The sequence below is a fragment of the Dicentrarchus labrax genome, unplaced genomic scaffold (genome assembly GCF_905237075.1).
Source record: "Dicentrarchus labrax unplaced genomic scaffold, dlabrax2021, whole genome shotgun sequence".
NCBI classification, from domain to species: Eukaryota; Metazoa; Chordata; class Actinopteri; family Moronidae; genus Dicentrarchus; species Dicentrarchus labrax.
Window position 1 is genome coordinate 24,492,832 of NW_026136710.1, and position 23,311 is coordinate 24,516,142.

Sequence of the window (23,311 nt, forward strand, 5' to 3'; positions counted from 1 at the left end):
CATTAGTGTATAATCACCTAAATATAAGAATCATTGTGTTTTTGTTACCTTAGAATGAGACGTTTTTATCTATAAAGGGAATGGGTCCTCTTCTACGGAGACCATGTTGAATCGCCATGTTCTACAGTAGCCCAGAATTGCCAAACCAAACACCTACACACAAATCCTACACACTGGATACTGGACACACTGGAATTCATACATTTAATCATCATGAGTCATGCATTAGTTAAGTACATGATTTGTACCTTCATTTCTTGCATTTAAAAAAATTGCACGAAAAAGCATTGTTTAGGCATGTCATGTCATTCTACTGTACGCTCAAACAGGACATTTGTTTCAAACTTTTGCCGTTTTGTTTTTATCTACAGAGGGAGTGGGTCCTCTTCAGCGGAGTCCACCATGTTTCTACAGTATCCACAGTGGACAAACTAAACACTGAGTGTAGATAGGGCGTTTTGTGTTTTTTGCAAGTTTTGCAGTCACAGTACATGCTTGTAAGGCTGAGCTGTATGATACCTGCAACTTCACCACTTATGATTATTATTAGTTATCATTTCTACTACTACAGTTGTTACTGTTGCTATTGTTATTGCTGTGTGTGTCTCTCTTTGCTTGCGATTTCCTAATGTCAGACACCAGACATATCAACAGCTCTCATTTTTTTCTGTATAGTATCTTTCAGGTCTTTTCTATGTTCATGCATATATATGTAATGTCAAAGCTAGGAATATAATTATTACTAGAACAAGGAAAAGGAACAGCTTTTTTCCACAGTGCTGGGAGCTAGCCTTCCTCCCAGATCTTATTTTACAGCTACAATAACCTTGCCAATGCAAACTCACTTCAGTGGATAACATAATAGCATAGGCCTACATATTTTTTTCCAGGAACAGTCATTTTACACCTATTTAGGGCCTTTCTCAACACATGAATGGTAAAAGGTACATCAAGAGTACTCTGAGTCACAATTCTTTTCTTATATACAAACATTTGTTGCTATCTAATCTTCCCTTCCTTTAGTAAATTATCTGAACTGAGGAGTTCTTGGCTAACATTGCTTCCTTCTCTGTATTCTCAAGTTCTCTCCCTTTTTGTAACACTCAAAGATTCATTTCCTGTCTAATTCTGCTCACCTTTATAATCATTCACCATACTTCAAGCTCCTACAAGGAACCAGCTGAAGGCCCCTGTGGACAAAAGTGGTAGTGTTTCTACCATCTTGTTTCATTGATTTGATTTGATGTCTTGCAACAGTTCCTTTGCTGATTCAACCTATGACATTTTGTTTAGTACGACAGAGTATTAGGGCAGAGATTACGAGAATAAAGTCATAATATTAGGTCTACGACAATAAAGTCATTATATTAGTTCTGTGAGAATAAAGTTGTAATGTTACGAGAATAAAGTCGTAATAATACGAGAATAATGTCATAATAATAAAGTCGTTTTAATGAGAAAAAAGCTTCGATAGAGTTATCAAGATCTGACGTGAGCAGCTCAACCAATCAGCAGCCTCAGTCTGAGCCCAGCAGCCGCTGTTTGTCTCAGTCATACCGTACAGTCAACAGGTAAGATAACGTATTGATAATGTCGTCGTTAAACAGTTTTGCTGGCTGAGCCAACAGGCTGACAGTTCTCATAAAATTACTACTTTATTCTCATAATATTATGGCTTTATTCTCGCAATATTATGACTTTATTCTCGTAACCCCCCCCAATATATTTTTTTTCTCTTAGTCGGGCCCTAATACTCCGTCGTAGTTTAGCACTTTAATCTTTGAATTTCATTTGCAGATAGATAGATAGATAGATAGATAGATAGATAGATAGATAGATATGATTATAATATGGAATATCCATGTGTCACTTAGTCAGGGGTCGTCAATTTATTAAATGATAGAAAAGGGTCCCTTAACAAGTTGGGAATCAGTTTTAAAGTCTCCATGCCACCCTCTGGACACCACATGAATATTTCTCTAGATCCGCGCTCATAGCTCTGTTGTTGACATATCAGTGTGTAACGTAGACTCCATTTGTTGTGGAAGTAGAAGTATTTCTTGTCTAAAAATAGGCTGGCCGCTACCAGATGTGTGCTGCTGTTACACCGTATAGAGGAGCACGGTCGTTACGTCACTGTCCGGGGTTTCCTAGAGAAGTGAACCCTACGGCGTCATGGCGGAGGCCGGTTGTCGGAAGACCCTGGATTGAGATGCCAGCTTTCTACAATCGCAGTTGACCGACGAGCACCAGACTTTGCTTACATCTAAAACGGGAACGGGGACTTACTTGATTTTCGGAGGGAGAGGGAAACCAATATTGCACCAGTTCTACCGAACTGAGTCGTTCGGGGCTGCTCTCCCTAACTGGGAGATAGCTAGCTAGCTAGCTAGATAGCTAGCGTAAGGTAGCGCTAGCTATCAGCGGCTGCTAGCTTAGTAGTTAAATAAAAGAAGAAAGGACCCCTGAAGTGGAAAGGCGGATTTAGATAACTGTTTGATTGGATTTTCCCGGGCGACATTAAATAACACCAGGTAACGTACAGTGTGGAGTTACTTATCCCCTAGTTCAGTGAGAAAGTAAGCTAACTTGCATGTTGATGTAGTAAAAGCCGCGAGAAGTGAGCGGCGAATGAAAACAAGATGGAAGAGGGTGAAGTTAGGTTAGCTAATTTGGGTTTGTGGGTTTAATGATGAATACAAAATAAGTATAGCACCCTAGTGTGGTCCACACAGACATTTGCATTGTTAAATATCGTTGACTGTGAAACGCCGATTGTCGGTTATAACCGGAAAGTGAACAGTCCAGCGGTTCCCTGCTAAAATGAACTAGCGCAAAGTTTTGTCATTTTGTTAGCGTCCGTGCTAGCCTCGTGCTGCACAACGTTAGCTAACGCCACTTCCCTTGACAACCCCAGTAAACGCTGAGCTCTCATCCATCTCACTACAGATTTACTGGACCACGTCGATGATTAAAATACAATAAAATAACGGCATTTAACATATGACACGCATAGTTGCGGCACATGTTGTGGAATTAACTGTTGCTTTTAATGTTTGGCAAGTTTTAGGATTTTCAAACCTGGAAAATCATAACACTAGCATAACACATAAGGGCTAGCAAACAGTAATTGGTTATACATATGGGATAGCAATTGTACTGCAGCATTAAAGTGAATAGCATTAATAGCTGGTGGTAGTGCCGATTGCTGTAGGATATTGTTCTCCGTTTAAATGTGGAGATAGAATAGTGGCTGGCGCCTTGGCCGTGTCTGCATACATTAACGTTACTGCTAACATACCCCGCCAAGAGCTAACACTGGCGTCATTAGCCGGTGTTAGCTCGTTAGCTACAAGTAGCCACACTAAGACTAAATGGCACCCCGAAGAGATGACACCAAGGTTGGAATAAGAGCGTTTGCTGTACTAGGTTTTTCGGCCTTTGGCTGAGGTTAATATGGTTAATGCGCCCACAGGGCTTTGTGTGGACGAGAAAACACGCCGCTGCTGCTGCGCAGGCCAGATAGGCCTCTGTGCTGAGGGAACAAACACAGCTAACATGTAACATTAGCTACAGCCATCCGCAGAGCTCCATCTGCTCTGTTTTTAACTTGAGATATTTCTTTAAAAGGGTGTTTTTGGTGTGCTACACATACAGTTAACCTCTAGCAGAACTAAAACGCAGAGTATAAACGACTTCGGAAATGTTCACATTTAAAAAAGTCCGGTGTGAAGCTGTATTGACAGCTCCACAAGGACAGTTCATTGGTCAAACTTTGATGCAGGGGCTGTGGTTGGTCTGGGATAATGTGCTGAGCTGCAGATGCCTTTTACTTTGTAAACGGGAGGATTTGTACTACCTGTATTTTTTTTTTTGCCATGTGCCAAATTTCAAGCACAGCTGTATCAGAGCATCTTCATGCATACTGCTGGCAAATCACAGTGTTACTGAAATTATTCAGCTTTAGGTATGAGACCATAAATATTATTGTGTATCACAATCAAAAAGACTCAGATCAATTTATTTTGATATTCGTGAATCCTCAGATAACTTGAAAAAGCTGTCTAACTTTCCAGCATAGAGTTCTATCTTGATTTCTTGATTTATTTTGAACAAGGGGAAATATAGGGCCTGCATCTTTCCAGTAATTTCAAAATCCTAATCCTGTCACCCTTACTGAAGGCCATAAAAAAGTGATGTGTGGAAATAGTATAGATCCCGAAAGGGTTTATCTGTGATGCAATAAATAAATGTGTTTCTTAACAAAATGTAAGGTAAATTGACTCAGTGTGTTTCAGTGCCATTTTAAAAGTTTGAAGTATATGTTTAGTTATTTTGGCCAAGATAATCGTGACATGAACTTTTAATATTGTCCCTTACCTAGTCAGCTTTGATGAAGGCACAGTCCTGTTCTTTCCCAGACTCAGTTTCTAATGTTGTTACCGCGTATCTTACAGGTTAACCACGTGTAACGACATACTACAGGTTGTCAGGGGGAAGTCTATATTTTTGGACTTCAACATGGCTGGACGCAGTGAAGATGAAAGTGTAAGCAACAGTAGTGGAGAATCAAGGTAAATCAACTAATCATTAACAAAAAGAATTGTTGATAGTGATAAAAATATTTTGGTTTCAAGTGTCTCTCTCAGCTTGCTGCTGATAATATACTGATTGTAGTAACTTAGTGCTGGGCGAAATACTTGATGAACCAAAACTAGTTATGATTTCCTGTATGATATGAATTTTTCATATACTGCTGCATAGCTGGAACAACTGCTGTAACTCATTTGTTTCTTGTGCAATAGAACATTTGATAAATATCTCTATGAATACTTAAATACTTTTAGAATTTGTATGTCAGTTTGTAGTGTTTGTTAATAACTATTTGTAACTATTTATTTTGAAAAGGAATCAATCAGTTGTTGGCATATCTTCTTTTTTTTTTACAGTATGTAGGGTTGCAAAAGTTTCATGTATTCAGATTCTTTAATATATTGTTTCATATGGTCAGGATTTGGGAAAGAAAACCCTGCAGTAATCAAACCCTTGAGTATATACATGGTGACATTAAAACACTTTTTATTTTCTGTATATTCCTGGCAGTAAAAAAGCCACTCAAAACCTATAGAAAGTTCCAGTCAAACAAAAACACACCACCCAGCACTATAGTAACTGCATATCTAACCTTGGAGCAGAATATCAATTGTACCTTATTTTTCTGTGTATGGGACATTGCCATCTCCAGTTTGTTTATATTGAAATGTGTCATACATAAAGTTCTAATTATCTCTAATGGTATGCCACTGTTTAGTTAATGGTTGCAAGTTAAACTACAGGATCCCAGGTTATCCAACTCAAATTTGCACTTGCACTTGCACATATGTAATTGGCTAACAAATTGCATTGCCAGATGACACTGTATTGCGTTATGGTAAAAGTTGTGCAATGATAAACTTTTAGTGGTGGCACTCCAGCTGCACTAACACAGTTGTTTCATCAAAATGACTGATGGGACTGTGTTTTCTAATGCCGTGTTGTCACTGTCTAAATAAGTTGCAAGCATGCAGCACCTTAATTGTCTATGTGCCATCGTGTTTATCTGTGTAAAAGGCCGTATCAATGCTAGTAAACATGTATATGTTAATACTTTTCCCAAAAAAAAATATATTTTTGGTACCATGATACCTGGTACTGGCATAAAGATGTTTTGAATGAGTCCAGTATGTTAAATCTCTGTGGATGGTACATATGGTAATTGGTAAATGGACCTGTACTTGTATAGCGCCTTTCTAGTCTTCCGACCACTCAAAGCGCTTTTACACTACATGACACATTCACCCTTTCACCCTCATTCACTCAGTGATGGTCGACGATCGAACAGAACGCCTTCATACACACATTCACACACCGATGCACAGCATCAGCAGCAATTTGAGGTTCAGTATCTTGCTTAAGGATACTTCGACATGTGGCAGGAGGAGCTGGAATCGAACCATCAACCTTCTGATTAGTGGATGACCCGCTCTGCCAATGCTGCCCCACATATTAATTGCTAATGCACAAATGTGTTTTTTTTGTGTGTTTTTTCTCTTACATGACACAGTAATTCTGATGATGAATCCGGTTCTGGATCTGGCTCGGCATCAGGGTCCGGCTCAGGCTCCAGTTCCAGCTCCTCCAGCAGCAGCAGCCAATCAGGGAGCAGTGACTCAGGTAGTGGCTCAGACTCTGGCAGCCAGTCAGATTCTGACACAGAGAAATCTAAGGAGAAGATGGAACCGCCAAATAAGTCAAACATCGATGGAGCTGAGGTAAAGAAACGTGATTTCAAAGATTGGCTCTTATTTGTTACTCCAACTGGACATGTGGAGAAAATGTTCGGTCATTATGTGTTAACTATAAAGCTTAAAAAAATAGACAGAGCATTTTATTATATCTCTGTTTGAGAATGCAGAGCCACAATACACAGAGTTCAGATAGTTTGACCTTTGACCTAGTTTGAGACAGTTTTAGAACTCTGCCATTGGCACACAGTTCATTTTGGATGTGTTCAGTGTTCGACTCTTGTCATGTGAAAGCTTTTGAGGTGTTCACATATTTTTGACATAACTGAGCTATTTGATTGCAGTTCTGGAAGTCCAACCCAAGTATCCTAGCAGTGCAAAGATCTGCTATGCTCAGGAAACAACAGCTTCAGCAGCAGCAACAGCAGCAACAGAGACAAAGCTCCTCGAATAGTGGATCTGATGAGGTTTGTTTCAAACTGACCCCTTATACACTGTGCCATTTGACTGGGAACACCATTTGGAGATGTCACAAGTGTACTTAAATGTAACATCTGTAATTGCAGGTGCACCATGTGATTATTTATGAACATAATCTCTTCAATGATTATCTTTTCTAGGACTCATCAAGTAGCGATGAATCTGACTCGTCAAGTGGATCTAAAAGGAGAAGAAATTCAGGCTCCTCCTCTGGATCGGGTTCTGGGTCTGGATCGGGTTCTGGATCAGATTCATCCGCAGAGGGCAACAGTGACGAAACGGCATCAGACTATGAGCCCAGTCACAAAATCAAAAGCAGAAAGCCCCCAACCAAGTAAGTGGACAGTTGCTCTTTGCTGGCTGGCGGGGTACACTGGGTTTTTGTTTATGTCCTTCTAAAATGTCAGAACTTGACTTGTATCTGTGCAAAGTTGGCTTCAAACATACCCCAATGCAAGCTAGATTGGTATTCAGGGCAAAAAAAAAAACATAACATAAATATAAAAATAAAATAACTTTTTTTAGTAAATGCCACTGACAAAGAAACCTCCAGCTGACTTTTTCAGTACAGGGAGCATGAGTTAGCACTTGTATAGTGAAGTTTTTGATAGCAAACATGGTAGAGTGTGCTGTTTTTGGACATAAACCAGACCCTGGGGCTTCCTTCCACTATCTACTACATAATAACAATGTGACAATGTGAACATACTTTAACATCATAGCAGATATTACATATTTTACAACCAGTAACGTCGCGTCAGACACCGCCTGTTACAAGCTAAGTAGCTAACAAACAAAAGAAGCTAACTACACTTACCATTGTGATTTGTCTGCCCCTTAATCTGGGTCGGACTGAGGTTCAAACATGTAGACTACAGCTGGATCTCTCCAGTGTTTCCTCTAACACTGGCAATCTCAATGCAACAGTTCTTTAGCTGCGGTGGTGGGCGGGGCATTCATACATCCATGTTATCCAAAAACCATGTTAAAATATTAATCATAAAACGTGAGTGGAGGGGAGCATTATTTCCCATTGTAGTAGTCATTCACCTCAGTTGTTTAGGTATTGATCGTAAGACCTATGATCTTTAAAGGAATACAGAGTGCCCCATTACCTCTTCACCTCTTGTCATGTCTAAGGATGAATTTTCGAAATGGTAAGAAAAGCAGCAGCCAGAAGAAGAAAGCCAAAAAGGGTTCTTCTTCTGAGGACGAGGACGACAGCTACAAGAAGTCGGCGTCTGCGGGTCCACGGCGGCAAGCCACAGTGAACATCAGCTACAAGGAGGACGAGGAGCTGAAGACAGACTCAGATGACCTGGTGGAAGTACTTGGTGAAGATGTTCCTCAGCCTGAGGAAGATGAGTTTGAAACACTGGAGAGAGTGATGGACAGCAGGATAGGAAGGAAAAGAGGTAAGGAACACAGTGCTACTGGGTGCTGCTTGTATATGGAAATAACTTAAAATGCTCATCCTTAGTCCATGATATAGACGGGGATTTGGCCAGGTATCGAATTTAAGGATTATCATCAAACTAGGAAAATTAGTGACTTTTTTAGGGGAAGATGGGGGGGGTGGGGGGACTGCTTAGAACTTGCGTGTGACAAAAACAACTTGAATTTCCTGTTGTAACTGTTCACCTTCAGAACAAAAAAATATTTTAACCAAGTAAGGCTGAATAAAGAGAAGTTATACTGTTGCCTTTTTTCTCTAACAGCAACAGGAAGTGTAACCACTGTATACGCTGTAGAAGCAGACGGGGACCCCAATACCAACTTCAATCCCAACAAAGAGGTCGGTGAGATCCAGTATTTGATTAAGTGGAAGAACTGGGCCCACATCCACAACACTTGGGAGACAGAGGAGACACTCAAGTTACAGAATGTCAAGGGCATGAAGAAACTGGACAATTTCAAGAAGAAAGACCAGGAGAAAAAGAAATGGTGAGAGCTTGTTATCTTATAGTTTTATACACTGACAGTAAAGGCTGCCCAGTCTTCTACTGACCTCTGAGCCATAAGACTACTAGGACAAATATGACAACAACCACATGACAGACAAACATAAATTTGTTGGTTGAGTAGATGATGATGGTATGCAGTCTATTGCTTACTTTCTAATGCTTTATTTTCTCTCCCCAGGTTAAAGGCGGCTTCACCAGAGGATATAGAGTATTTCAATTGTCAGGAAGAATTGATGGATGACCTGCACTCTCAGTACCAGCTTGTAGAGCGAATCATAGGTGTGCTTTCTGTCTGTATCGTTTGTTGTTTTTAATATATATTTGATGCCACTGGAGTTGTGTGACTAAATAGGTCTCTGAATTCCTTTGAGTAGGACATTCAAACCAGAAGTCAGCGGCTGGTTACCCGGACTACCTGTGCAAGTGGCAGGGTTTACCATACTCGGAGTGCAGCTGGGAAGACGGCGCCCTGATTGCCAAAAAGTTCCAGAAATGCATCGATGACTATATGAGCCGAAACCAGTCCAAGACCATTCCATCCAGAGACTGCAAGGTAACTTGCTGCCAAGTCTCTACGGGCGGTGTCTCTATGTCTCTCTATCTCTTCTGTGTCAATTTCCAATCTTAAATAAACGGAACTGTGAGTTTTTGCTTGAACACTAACTTCACCAGGTGCTAGGGTGTTAACAGTACACAAAATTCACAGTTCAGTATAAACCTTGGTTTTGGGACAGTTTACCAATGTTACAGCACACAGTTGTTGCTGTAACTATGTGGGAAACTACAATGCTCCCATACATGGATCTAATTATCATGGGAGGGTGACGATTGATCTTGTTTGCTATTTAGATGGCAGTGACAACGCATGAGCTTGGCTAAACTGGCTAGCTGGGCTCAGTCGACCAGCATGCTATAACTAATATACAACAACATATGCATTATCAAAACTTGTGCTCTGCACACTATTCCTTTTCCGCGTTTAATGACGTAGACCTAAATAGATTGTTTTGAGAGTTATTTAAGTTACAGGCCGTACCAAACGGAGGAAGTAGCACACCAAACTGTTTCGGGACAAATACACATACCATTACACTCTTACCAGCTGTTATTTTTTCCTGTAGGTGCTGAAACAGAGACCCAGGTTTGTGCCCATGAAGAAGCAGCCAGCTTACATAGGAGGTGATGGACTGGAGCTCCGAGACTACCAGTTGGACAGTTTGAACTGGATGGCCCACTCCTGGTGCAAGTATGATTCAAGCAATCCTTAATTTCTCAGCACTGTATTATCTCAAATTCCATTCTGTAATTAAAGTTTTCCCTGTATACCCTCAAATCTACAGTTTCACCTAATATATAAATGGAATTTATCCCATGATCGTTGGATCATTATCACTTTGCAAGCCCACAATCAGAATTTTTGCTCTCTTCTTCTCTCATAGAGGTAACAGTTGCATTCTTGCTGATGAGATGGGTTTAGGGAAGACCATTCAGACCATCTCCTTCCTCAACTACCTGTTTAATGAGCACCAGCTGTACGGTCCCTTCTTGCTGGTTGTGCCTCTCTCTACACTAACCTCTTGGCAGAGAGAAAATCAGCTCTGGGCCCCACAGATGAATGTTGTGGTCTACCTAGGAGACATTGGCAGCAGAAACATGGTATCATGGTTCCCCTTTTCCTGTAATTAAAGGTTAAGATATGTGGATGCAAGCAGCAAAGGCTTGAATGTGTTAATGAAGTCCTAACATTTTTGTTACTTTGTTTCCTTTTCTCCTGTGTTTTCATTTAATAGATCAGGACACATGAGTGGATGCATGTGCATAGCAAGAGAATGAAATTTAACATCCTCCTCACAACATATGAGATTCTTCTCAAAGACAAGGTCAGCAGCTATTTCACTTTATCATGGATTATGGTCTTGCTGTTGTTTGCCACTTAATCAGTTTTATTTATGATATATATGAAATGCTAACGGTCAGTTCTAACATGTAACAAATGTGTGTCTGCAGTCATTTTTGGGGAGTGTTAGCTGGGCCTTCATTGGTGTAGATGAGGCACACCGACTGAAGAATGACGACTCCCTCCTCTACAAGACCATGATCGACTTCAAGTCAAATCACAGGCTCCTTATCACAGGAACGCCACTGCAGAACTCCCTCAAAGAGCTCTGGTCCCTGCTGCACTTCATTATGCCCGAGAAGTAGGCCATATCAATTGTTACACTTACAGAACAACTTATTTCTTTCCTTTCTGTGGGGATGTGAGGTGTTCTCTGACTATGTTTAGTACTCCTTGATACAATCATGGATATACTAAAGGCTTTGATTACTGTACTGACTTTTCTCTGTCCATCAAAATTATACAATATATGAATTGCCAACTACAATGTAATAAAAACTGAACTTAAAAATAAAAGAGATGTCAACTTTAACATGGTTTCTTTTTTAGAACAGTATAATTTAAAATACACGGTAATTTGTCATTTTACAATGCGAAGAATGCATGGAATAAAAAGTCGCTACTCCCCACTGATGTGTGTTGTATCTCGTGTTCTTTCAAGGTTTCACTCTTGGGAGCTGTTTGAGGAGGAACATGGTAAAGGCAGGGATTCGGGTTACACCAGTCTGCACAAAGAGCTGGAACCTTTTCTACTGCGTCGAGTCAAGAAGGATGTGGAGAAATCTCTACCGGCCAAAGTGGAGCAGATCCTTCGAGTGGAGATGAGTGCTATCCAGAAACAGTATTACAAGTAAGAGCTCTCTGAGTCGGTTAGGTTAGTTGCACGGCTGACCGAGCTCACTGATTACTGCACAAAAGCACTGTATAACTTTAATCAGTGATTTTGGTGAAACTGGATCATATTTTCATGGAGAACATATTATCTGGTTTTCCCTCTGATGATGCAGTAATGTTCTACACATTATTACTTCACTACTATACTAATTCTGCGTCCAATGACATTTTGATACATATCCATTTAATTATGATTATTGTGACATCTTATTTTTGTTAGGGGCCTCTTAACACTGTATTCAGACTGACAATTGCTCCCTGGCAACAATACTGTCACAGTGCCTGTGGTGTTGAGTAACGAGAGAAGAGTCAGTCGTTATGGAAGAGGACATTTCTAGTTAATCTAATTTTGCCACGAGACCTCGTAGAGTAATTTATCAAAAACTATACTAATGATTATGTTTATTTCTTCTATTTGTGATTAGATGGATCTTGACCAGGAACTACAAGGCTCTAAGTAAAGGTACCAAAGGCAGCACGTCAGGCTTCCTGAACATTATGATGGAGCTGAAGAAGTGTTGTAACCACTGTTACCTTATCAAGCCACCAGAGGACGAGTTCCTCAACAGAGCTGAAGCCTTACAGGTCTGCATATTATATGCTATTGTGTTTCTGTTAGTACTGGCCGATTGTATATTTTTAAAATTTCAGAGTTTTGTAATTAGGTTTTATCAAAATTAAATCTCGATATATAATAGGTTTTTAGTTATAGAGGATAGACAAGTAACTGTTAGCTCCTTTTTTCCCTTTTACAGCAACTGATCCGTAGCAGTGGGAAGCTGGTTCTGTTAGACAAACTGCTGCTACGTTTGAAAGAGAGAGGCCACAGAGTCCTCATCTTCTCCCAGATGGTACGGATGCTTGACATCCTGGCTGACTACCTGAGGAGCCGACAGTTCCTCTTTCAGGTAACTACACACTGTTCTCACACGACCATCGGTACAGTATACAAACATGCACAGATATGCTCCAGAAAAGCGCTTCCATTCCACCCAACCAGGTAATATGAAATGCCAGCTACGCATTTCTGTAAAAAAAAAAAAAAAAAAAAAGTCTAAAATTCTAAATGTTGTAAATCTGTGTAGAGATTAGATGGCTCCATCAAAGGGGAGATGAGGAAGCAGGCGCTGGATCATTTTAATGCTGAAGGTTCAGAGGTAAGTTCTATGGCCTGGATACAGTAAATGCTTTCTATGCTTCATTTTAATAAACCAGGACTGTAACATATTGTGAACCTCCACTTGTGTGCACAGGATTTCTGCTTCTTGTTATCAACCCGAGCAGGAGGTCTGGGTATCAATCTGGCATCAGCTGACACAGTCGTCATCTTTGACTCAGACTGGAACCCTCAGAATGATCTGCAGGCTCAGGCCAGAGCCCACAGGATCGGACAGAAAAGACAGGTAAGCAGCATCTGTCATAAACCATTTCCATTTCATTGTATTTTCCCACAGTATGCGAGCTTCACCTATGTTGACATGCCATGCAGTTGGCAGGTAGTAACATGATGTTGACTGTAGCTACAGGAAGCTGTAGCTCCTTCACAATAAAAGCTTTGAAAAGTTTGCTTCCCATACATCATGGAAATTTAGAGACTAGTTTTCCAGTCATGGAAACACCTGGAAATTAATTAATTTCACCAAATATTCCAGAAATACGTTGTCCTGGGAAATTTTTATTGTATTTTAGCCCATGCCATGGCCACATTAATGTTACAGTTAGAGGACAACTGTAGTCAATTTTGAAAGAGTATCCCTTAAACAATTGGCCACCAAGTGTTGTCCTGTTGTCAAGAAATTCTAAATATCACAGAAGGGCCTTGGTAAAAAAAATTCTTATTAAGTGGCAACGCTGTATGTGTTTTTCTGTTACTGTCGATATCTTGAAATATATTTTGGTTGTATGTACAGTCATATATGTAGTCCTTTTTATGAGATCATGAGATATGTATGGAAATTTACCAAGTAGTAATATAGCTGTCAAATAAATATAGTGGAGTAAGAAGTACAGTATTTTGCATTGAAATCTAGGGAAGCGCAGCATCTCCCATTAATTGCCTAGACTGTGGCAGTCCACCAATATGTCCCGCTACAGTTTCATAACTGAACATGTTTCTATGCTTCTCTATAACAGTGTTTTGCGTCGTTGCTTCATCGCCCTCCCCGTACAAGTACTTGCCATCAATTAACTAGAGGACAATCTCCCCTCACTCTCCCACTTCAATCACCCATGCTCTGTAGTGAAACATAGAGAGAGAGGGATGTTCTCTGGTACAGACATGGTGAATATTTTTCAAGCATAATAATAATTATAATAATTTCAGTAGTTTGTGAGTGTGATTTAAGCAAAGAAAATAATCCACTAGAACATGGGTAAACATTTTATAATTTAAGCCCCTACAAGGAACGTTGATTTTATGTTGATTCTGGCAGCCCCTATGAACAAAAGATGTAGTGTTTCTACCAGCTTATTTTATTGATTTTCAAGGGGAATCCAACCGAATCCAACCATCTCAAAGTCACTGAGAATAACTGTATAGGAAGAGCCAATCTCCTCTCTGATGGGCTTGTTTATGTAGCTAATATAGAGGCATCAGTATTAAACTGAAACGGTTTAAGTGCAGTACTTCAGTAACTATACATAATTACATTCCAGCACTGCAGTTATCACATTACCATAGTTACACTATGGTAATGTGATAACTTTTTTCGCCATACTCAGCATCTCTAGTGTTGTCCCACCATCTCACTGTTTGCTTATGGACTGGCAGGTGAATATCTACCGTCTGGTGACAAAGGGCTCAGTGGAGGAGGACATCATTGAGAAGGCAAAGAAGAAAATGGTGCTGGACCACCTTGTCATTCAGAGGATGGACACCACAGGGAAAACTGTCCTCCATACGGGTGCTGCTCCCTCCAGGCAAGCAACACACACCTTATTCTACTTTTTCCTATATTCCTCTTTAACTAAAACTGAATTGACAGAGCTGCTAAGACAGGCACGGCTTTTCTTTATTACCCTAAAAATCAAATTAATAGAAATCATCTATAGTGTCTGTGCTTCTCTCAAAGACTACTTCTTGTTATCTCACCTGAGTCTGTTTTTATTACATACAGTTCTGCACCATTCAACAAGGAGGAGTTGTCTGCCATCTTGAAGTTTGGTGCTGAGGAGCTTTTCAAAGAGACAGAGGGTGAGGAGCAGGAGCCTCAGGTATGTAGTTATATACGGAATTGTAAGTAGATACTTTTTTCTGAAATGTATTGGAGTAGCATGTCGTGGCTTGTTCTGCTCTGTAGGAAATGGACATTGACGAGATCCTCAAAAGAGCAGAGACCAGGGAAAATGACCCTGGACCCTCCACAGTGGGAGAAGAACTGCTGTCCCAGTTCAAGGTAAAGAAAGAGAGAAAGAAATGTTTGTTGTTTCAAAAACCAGTTGAATAATATCTACAGAAGTTATAATCATCCTCTTGTTGACCTGACCTGTGCAGGTGGCCAACTTTTCCATGATGGAGGATGAGGAAATAGACATTGACTCTGAACGTAGTCAGCGGAGTTGGGACGACATCATTCCTGAGGAGCAGAGGAGGAGGATGGAGGAGGAGGAGAAGCAGAAGGAGCTGGAGGAAATCTATTTGCTTCCGCGCATGAGAAATTGTGCCAAACAGGTACACAAGAAGTCACGTTAAAATATAATACAAAATTTCAATTTGTGTACTGTTCAGTGGTTTGGTGTGTTTTGGGTTCTCTTTGAACTTCCAAGTGAATTTTTTTGGATTGTGTTAACAGATAAGCTTTAACGCTAGCGAGGGCCGGCAGAGTAGGAACAGGAGGTACTCTGGCTCTGACAGCGACTCCCCCTCAGACCGAAAGAGGCCAAAGAAACGAGGGCGGCCTCGTACCATTCCACGAGAAAATATCAAGGGCTTCAGTGATGCTGAGATCCGGAGGTGATTATATTATACAACTGATTTCACATTTTGCCTGTTTATCTACTCCTCCTCACATATTCCTGTTAACACCTCTGTAAACTACATACAGGTTTGTAAAGAGTTACAAAAAATTTGGAGGACCACTGGAAAGGTAAGATGCATTAGATTTTCTTAGCAACAACAACCTTCCACATAGTCTGCTTGGCATCATATTGAACATGTTGGTTCTTTACTCAGGTTGGATGCTATTGCCCGTGATGCTGAGCTTGTGGATAAGTCTGAACATGACCTGAAACGCTTGGCAGAGACTGTTCACAATGGCTGTGTGAGAACACTACGAGAAAACCCCTGTGGACCAGAGAAGACATCAGGTAACCAAACACATCTTTTTACCTATTAAAAATTCCAGTCGGTAGAGCTGGCGACCCATGTACGGAGTTGCTGCAGTGGCCCAGGGTTCGAATCCGACCTGCAGCCCTTTGCTGTGTGTCATCCCCTCTCTCTCTGCCCACCTTTCTTGTCTGTCTTCAGCTGTCACTATAATAAAGGCAATAAAAGCCCAAAAAATTACTTTAAAAAAAAGAAAGAAGTACTAAAAATTCCATCAGCTCATTATGCCAAATGCTAGTTTTTGCATACTGGTATACATTGAAGATGGGATTTCTAAATTATGTAATGAGGTTTAATCTGGGGCCCATTGGAATTAGAGAATATGATCAGATTATTTTGATAATATAATAAAAAATAATAGACAGAGGGGCGCCCGGTTAGCTCAGTGGGTAGAGCTAGCAACCGATGTACCGAGGTCGAGTCCTTGCTGCAGTGGCCCAGGGTTCGAATCTGACCTGTGGCCCTTGGCTGCGTGTCATCCCCTCTCGCTGTCACTATAATAAAGACAATAAAAGCCTCAAAAATTATACTTAAAAAAATAAATAAATAAAAAATAATAATAGACAGAAGCTAAAAAATGCCTAGTATAGAAGAATTGTTAAGTGAGTTGTTAGGTGACAGAGCTTTGAACATACTGCAAGTATAAGATTGTATTTGCAGTATTTTCCATCCATCCATTAAATGTAAAATAATTGTATAAAATGCCTTTTTGTAATTTTTCTTCAAGGGGCTTCGGATTTAATATTTAATAGTTAATTCAATAGTGCTTGGGGAAAAAAGAATGCCTATTCAGTACAATTTCATATGTTTGTGTGTCTTTGAATCCATTTTATCCTCACAGCGAATCAACTGATCTTCGTACACATACTGGTAAATGTATAGGCCAAGGTGACAATATGCATTGTATTTGTTGACTGTAACAGTACGACATTGTGCTCCTTAAAATGTGAATTAATTTCTTACAACTGCTGTCTGTTGCAGGATTAAATGGCTAATGAAGCTTGAAACTTTTTCCACTTGTTTGATCCATAGGAGGCAGAAGAGGGAAGGTGAAAGGCCCTACATTCAGGATCTCTGGAGTCCAGGTGAATGCCAAGCTTGTTATCTCCCATGAGGAAGAGCTGGCTCCGCTCCACAAGGCCATACCCGCTGACCCTGAGGAGAGAAAGAAGTAAGATACATATATTTAGATTTGTTAGACTGCATTTGGCATCACAAATTATTTTAAGTCTGTGTCCAATAACATATTTTTTTTATATATCAAGGGACCCTGTCACTGAATATGATGTGACCAAATCTGTTTGTATGGCTGGTTTTTAATCGCATGTTTTTGCATAGGTATATGATTCCGTGCCACTCAAAGGCAGCACACTTTGACATAGAGTGGGGGAAGGAAGACGATTCCAGCCTCCTCATAGGAATCTATGAGTACGGTTATGGCAGCTGGGAGATGATCAAGATGGACCCGGACCTCAATCTCACACACAAGGCGAGTCGATGGATTGCTCAGGAAGTAGAGTGGGCCATTCATTCTGACACTGAACCCCAAATCCTGTGCCATCGGTCTGAGTGTGTGTGAATGGCTTAGTTCATTTCTGATGACCAGTTGGCACCTTGCATGGCAGCCTCGGCCGTCAGTGAATGAATGTGTGTGTGAATGCAACCTGCAGTGTAAAGCACTTTGAGGGGTCAGAAGTTTATAAAGGTGCTGTATAAGTGTTTATTTATCATTTAATCTCTTTAGGATCCTTTTCTTGGCTAGCCAAATCACCCTACCTAAAGTTTTTATTGTTTTATATTGTTTTCCAATCACAGTACAGAAGCAAGTACAAACGTGATGCATTTATGTGCAGCTATTTAGGAGAAGTGATTTTAATTGTAACTTCAGTGCTATTCTGCAGTCAACTCAAATATTGGACTATTTTTTTTGTTTTTTTTGTTCTAATTTTTTATGCCCTTAAAGCATGGATACATTTCTCATTAACACAGTAGGAGAACAACAGTCTTTATCATTGTCATTACATTATCTATCTATCTAATTATTTCTCCTCAATGACTCACAGCACTCGTCTTTCATGAAAATTACATAATAATGTTTACTGTGTCCATTGTTGACCAGCTCCTACCAGATGACCCTGACAAGAAGCCACAGGCCAAACAGTTACAGACCAGAGCAGACTACCTCATCAAGTTGCTGAGCAAAGACCTTGCCAAAAAAGAAGCACAGAAACAAGCAGGGACAGTAAGTCTCACATCTGTCTACATGTCAAGCTTCCTTTGTATCACTAACTAGAATGCTTATCATTTCCAGATTTGATATGGATAGATTAAAATGTTAGTCTACCAGAATCTACCATGTCTCTTTGTATGTATGTATGTAGGCCAATTCACGTAAGAGGAAACCAAGAAGTAAAAAGAGCAAAACTTTGAAGCCAACAAAGATGGATGAGGTGATAAAGAGTGCTTCCTCAGATCCCTCGTCAGACAAGAGGTCAGATGATGACGATGAAATTGAGGAGGAAAAGGTACATTTAAGAACAGCTTGTACTGTTTTGCTTGCTGCTGCATTAAATGAAAGTTTTCTGTTGTCAATTTGGAGCTGATGTGTAACGTGCTTTGACCCTTTCAGGCGGTAGCACCAGTTAAGGCACTGAGCAGACGGGGCCGAGCGGACAGGGTGGTCGCCGCGAAGGAGGAGGAGGAGGACGACGACGATGATGACGACGACGACGACGAGGATGAGCCAGAGCAGGAGCAGGAGGAGGTGTCTTCATCAGGGGAGAGGGAGGTCAAAGGAAAAGAGATCAAAAAAGAAGGCAAAAAGGAGAAGAAGGAGGAAAGTTGGGAGGTTAAGGAGCCAAAGGAGAAAAAAGACACAAAGCCCCTGGAGGCAATACATAAACAAGAGGAGAGCATGGAAAAGGTAAAATAATAATATATGTGATATGTTCTTTTACTACTGTGGACCATAGTTTTGATTTATTAAATGAGTTGCTAATTATAATGAACGTTGTCAGAATAAGTAACGAAAAAAGACTGGTTAGGAATTTATTCTCAAATACTTTCCAGAATGAAATCAAGACTGAGGTACGAGAACGAACAAAAAAAGCCTCTGATGTGCCGGTCCATATAACAGCAAGTGGAGAGAATGTGCCAGTATCTGAGGAGTCTGAGGAACTGGACCAGAGGACTTTCAGTGTGGTATGTTCCACCGATAATTAAAACCTTCAGAAAGAATATATATTGTGGTTAAATGTTCAGTTAATGATAAAACATGTATGTATGTAGTATAGTTTACTATGATCTTCTGGTTAAAATTGTCACTGACTAATGAAATAGCAGCATCATTAAAATGATGGCTGTACAAAATGGTTCAAAGCTTCATTCATAACAGTGACATCTGAATTCTAAATCAACGTGCCAATCCTGCGCAGCTTTTTAAAGACAAATGTTTTTTTCTAGCGTGCCTATTCATTTGCAGAGGGTGAGGTCAATGCACTATAAAAATTACATTGCTGTCTCCATCCCTTTAAAAATATTTTCAGTTTGTTATGAAATTATGATCCAGCTGGGTCGAGCATGTTGTATCCAAATAATTTAATAAAGCTGTTGATTTGAGTTTACCTTTGTTTGAATGTTGCAGTGCAAAGAAAGGATGAGGCCAGTTAAAGCAGCCCTAAAGCAGCTAGACCGACCAGAGAAAGGGCTGTCGGAGCGAGAGCAGCTCGAGCACACGAGACAGTGCCTCATAAAGATCGGAGACCACATCACTGAGTGTCTGAAGGAGTATTCAAATCCTGACTTGATTAAACAGTGGAGAAAGTTCGTATACACCGTCTCTTCTAATGAGATGTAAAATTCCACACAAAGTTTGAATGCAGCTTTGTTTATATGTTACTGATTTAAGCCATTGGTGTTTGTTGTTTACAGAAACCTGTGGATATTTGTGTCCAAATTCACTGAGTTTGACGCCAGGAAACTACATAAACTGTATAAGCATGCAATCAAGAAAAGACAAGAGAACGCCCAGGTATGTGCAGTAATTATTCATCTGGATTACAATGTGACATCCTGTACTGCCATGGGAAATCCATGATGACTCTGATTGTGTTTTTTCAGGCAATGGAGCAAAACACTAGAAATATAAACGCCCATGGTTACAAACATGCAGGTACAGTCAGTTTCCCTGTTGTGTACATTAGTCAAACAAGTTGTCACTGTGCACTGATTCCTTTGTTGTCTCCGTCCTCAGATATTGAAAGGCTGAAAGACAATTCTCACCAGGACGAGAGCAGCAGGGACAGCTGCAGCTCAGACAGGCATCAACCTTCAGGTCGATACCATGAGAGCAGTAAGGAGAGACACAGCTCAGAGTCCCACAGGAGAACCACGGGAGGAGAGTCCAGGAAAAGACCATACTCCTCCTTCAGCAACGGCAAAGACCACCGGGACAGAGACCACTACAGACCAGACAGCAGGGAAAGAGACAGACAGGACAGGTATGGGTGGACTACCTAAGGAGCTGCTTCCAGTAACTTTGTCATTGTTATATATTATGTACCCACTAATGTCCGCCTACCAAATTCAAACCTGTTGAGACCTGTTGAGGATAAAGCTGTTATTTTAAATTCTTCCTAATGTCTTCCATGAAAATACCAGAGGTTGTGTTGGTCCATCTCTTAAAGGGGAACTTGGCAACTATTTCAACTTAATAAACCCGTTAAGAAATCATTTGGATGGTTAAATGGCCTGTTCCGGTGTTAATGGTGACTTTCCCCGCTCCCCCTAGCGTCCCCAGGCGGAAAACCAACCTTGCAACTTTGGGACTACCGTCCCGTTAAGTTGAAAATAGGAAGTATCCTGAGAAGCGAGAACGAGCGAGAAACACGAACTGCTTTACGGCAGTTCCACATAAATGCACACGCCCCCCTCAATACCGGTTAGCCACGCCAGCTATAAGAATAAGCGACGATGAATGTATTACCCACCTCGGTAGACATTGCTCCACACGAAAAAGTTGCCCAGCAACAAATGCACATCAGCAGCAGTAGAAAGGGGGAGGAGGGTGCCGCAAGTGAGTTTTTTTACGACAGTGTTTTGAAATATACGTCCCAGAGCTGTAGGGGGAGCTCGTTGAGTAAACATGCAGTAGGTAACTTTTATAACATATTTAGTAAAACTTTCACTATATACTGACAGCAGTACACGAGACGGATAATCTGTGAAAAAGATCTGGTTCCTCTGGCTCCTAATGGCATTTACAAGAATCAACCAGGCCTGAACAAAAACAATCAGAAAAATATAAAGTTGTTTTGGTTGTAGCCTTGTAGATAGTTGATTGAGTCTCATTCCCTGGGTATCAAATGCAGACATTTTGGGAGACTCAACAATTAACTATCTTTCTTGGCACTGATTGGTTGTTTTCGTCCAGGCCCGGTGGATTCTTGCATTGTCATTAGGAGCACTAGGAGGAGCCAGAGGAACCTGATTGTTTCACAGATGATCTGTCTCATGTACTACTGTCAGGATATAGTGAACGTTTCAGCAAAAAGTTTTCTTTATAAGTTACCTACTTCGGCTTTAATGTTAGTACAGAACATCTGTACTCTAGCACCACTGGAAGTGTTTTGTCTGTCATGTTTGCCTTGTTACTCAGTAATATTGATATGTGTGCACAGATACTACAATGACAGTAAGCACAGGAAGCTAGAGGAGTTCCGCTCCAGCAGAGACCATCGGCCGGACATAAAAGATCATTCCCATTCAGACCACCGCTCTTCCTACCGCTACCATTCAGACTGGCAGACAGAGCAACGAGCCTCAGCCAGCGGGCCCCGCTCTCCCCGAGACCAGCGCTCACCCTATGAGTCCCGTTCGCCCATTGGACACCGCTCACCCTTCGACTACTCGTCAGACCACAAGAGCACACCAGAGCAGATCTGGAGTAGCCGCAAGACATAACAGGAGCTGCCTCGGTCTGCTAGTAGCAGCCATAGACTCAGCAACACAGCAAATGCCTTACAGGGACTGTGGACTCCAACCTGAAGCTGTTTGAAGCACTGTGTATCAGTCAGTTCAGCATGGCTGTCATCTCCTCGCTTCAGCTGCAGCTCATCTCGGGAACCTGGGAAATAAACGCCAGGGAGCAGCTCAAACCAGGCAGCAGATAAAAAATCAAAGCATATTTTTGTATTTAAGAGTTTAAAGCTGCATTGTTGTGTAGGCTCAACAGCGCGCAGCACACTTTTTTTGTTATTTTTATAAACTTTTTTTTACTCTGGAAATGGACACAATTGACCCTGAGTGCTGCCTCATATTCCCACCAACCCACGACACTGGATCCTGTATTTGACTGTTTCTCTATGTTCGTCTGTCTGTCTCTGTCTCTATCATGCTTAATGTGATTATCTACCTTATTTAAGTGTTAACTCGATGAGAAGTCAGTTGTCACATAAATCACATTACAAGTTGATTTAAAGGTGTCTGGTTGAATCCGGTCTGGGCTCAGGCTCACCACCTTAAGTACCTCATTTACAGCATTTCTCATTTCCTCAGTAGGTTTTCTTTTTCCACCAGGTGTGAATTATTTAATAACATATCATAGCTGTAAAAAAAAAAAAAAATAACCTGGATTTTTTGGAGCGACTTGTATCATGTTTTTTCCCTTCAGTAATCCTGTTGTAAATTTTTGTAAAATAGTAAATCAGTGGTCTTTTTCCTCAGGCTTTTGGGATTTATTATGACTCTACTTTTCCCCATCAACTCAGGCTTTTTTGTCGTTCTACGAGTGAGTTTCTGTATAATAATTCTTTCATGATAATGCTTTCAGAATGTAATTTTTGGTAAAGGGAAAGTTCTGTAATGATACTCAGTTTTATTCACTAGTGCTTAGTTCTTTTGCCTCAGTGTGTCAAATTCAGTGAGTTTGAAGGAACTGACTTTTAAAATCAAAGTCTGAAAAGGACAGTTGTCTTTCAATAGAAGCACCTGTTAGATCTTAAATAAACTAGACTTTTTACATATTTTTGTTTCTTTACCTTTGATTTTATTTTCTACGTAGGCAATAATGTCAATGTTTCTATGCAGCCAAGTATATTTGTGGTGAACCACCCACCTGAATGAAGTCACTGTTACGGTTCACATTGTTGTACATAAATTTCTTCTATATTTCAAAATGAATTTACACTGAAAGTGCATGAATTTTTATGAACTGTTTTATATAGTTGTTTATGAAGCCATTAAAATCAATCACTGTACTCACTCGTACCAACTCTCTTCAACAAAGTGTCCACTCTTTCATTCTGCCAGAGGTTCGTTGATTTTATCACTTCACCTCTAACAAAGCTCTAGCCGATGTTTGCAATCACTGCAAATTTTGACTTTGCCTCAGTGGTGACCCTATAGGGGGCACCTACAAAAGCCACTGCAGAAAGGCTAACCGTTTGTTAAACAGTGATCCATTGATTGT

The 23,311-nt window shown here is 40.6% G+C and overlaps 1 protein-coding gene across 1 annotated transcript; it reads left to right on the forward strand.

The window, feature by feature from the left end:
• Positions 1-2,134: 2,134 nt before the first annotated feature.
• On the forward strand, positions 2,135-23,109 carry chd1 (chromodomain helicase DNA binding protein 1). Its single transcript, XM_051412247.1, has 36 exons — positions 2,135-2,534; positions 4,458-4,574; positions 6,104-6,311; positions 6,629-6,751; positions 6,905-7,098; positions 7,905-8,179; positions 8,483-8,708; positions 8,907-9,007; positions 9,103-9,281; positions 9,850-9,974; positions 10,168-10,384; positions 10,519-10,608; positions 10,736-10,926; positions 11,287-11,475; positions 11,945-12,104; positions 12,275-12,427; positions 12,605-12,676; positions 12,773-12,922; positions 14,290-14,438; positions 14,636-14,732; positions 14,819-14,914; positions 15,013-15,189; positions 15,311-15,471; positions 15,563-15,604; positions 15,691-15,824; positions 16,876-17,014; positions 17,182-17,332; positions 17,963-18,085; positions 18,225-18,368; positions 18,473-18,766; positions 18,913-19,044; positions 19,487-19,665; positions 19,774-19,873; positions 19,963-20,014; positions 20,096-20,342; positions 21,522-23,109. The coding sequence occupies exons 2-36, from the start codon at positions 4,522-4,524 to the stop codon at positions 21,802-21,804; spliced, it is 5,406 nt and encodes a 1,801-aa protein (XP_051268207.1). The 5' UTR covers positions 2,135-2,534; positions 4,458-4,521; the 3' UTR covers positions 21,805-23,109.
• Positions 23,110-23,311: the final 202 nt, after the last annotated feature.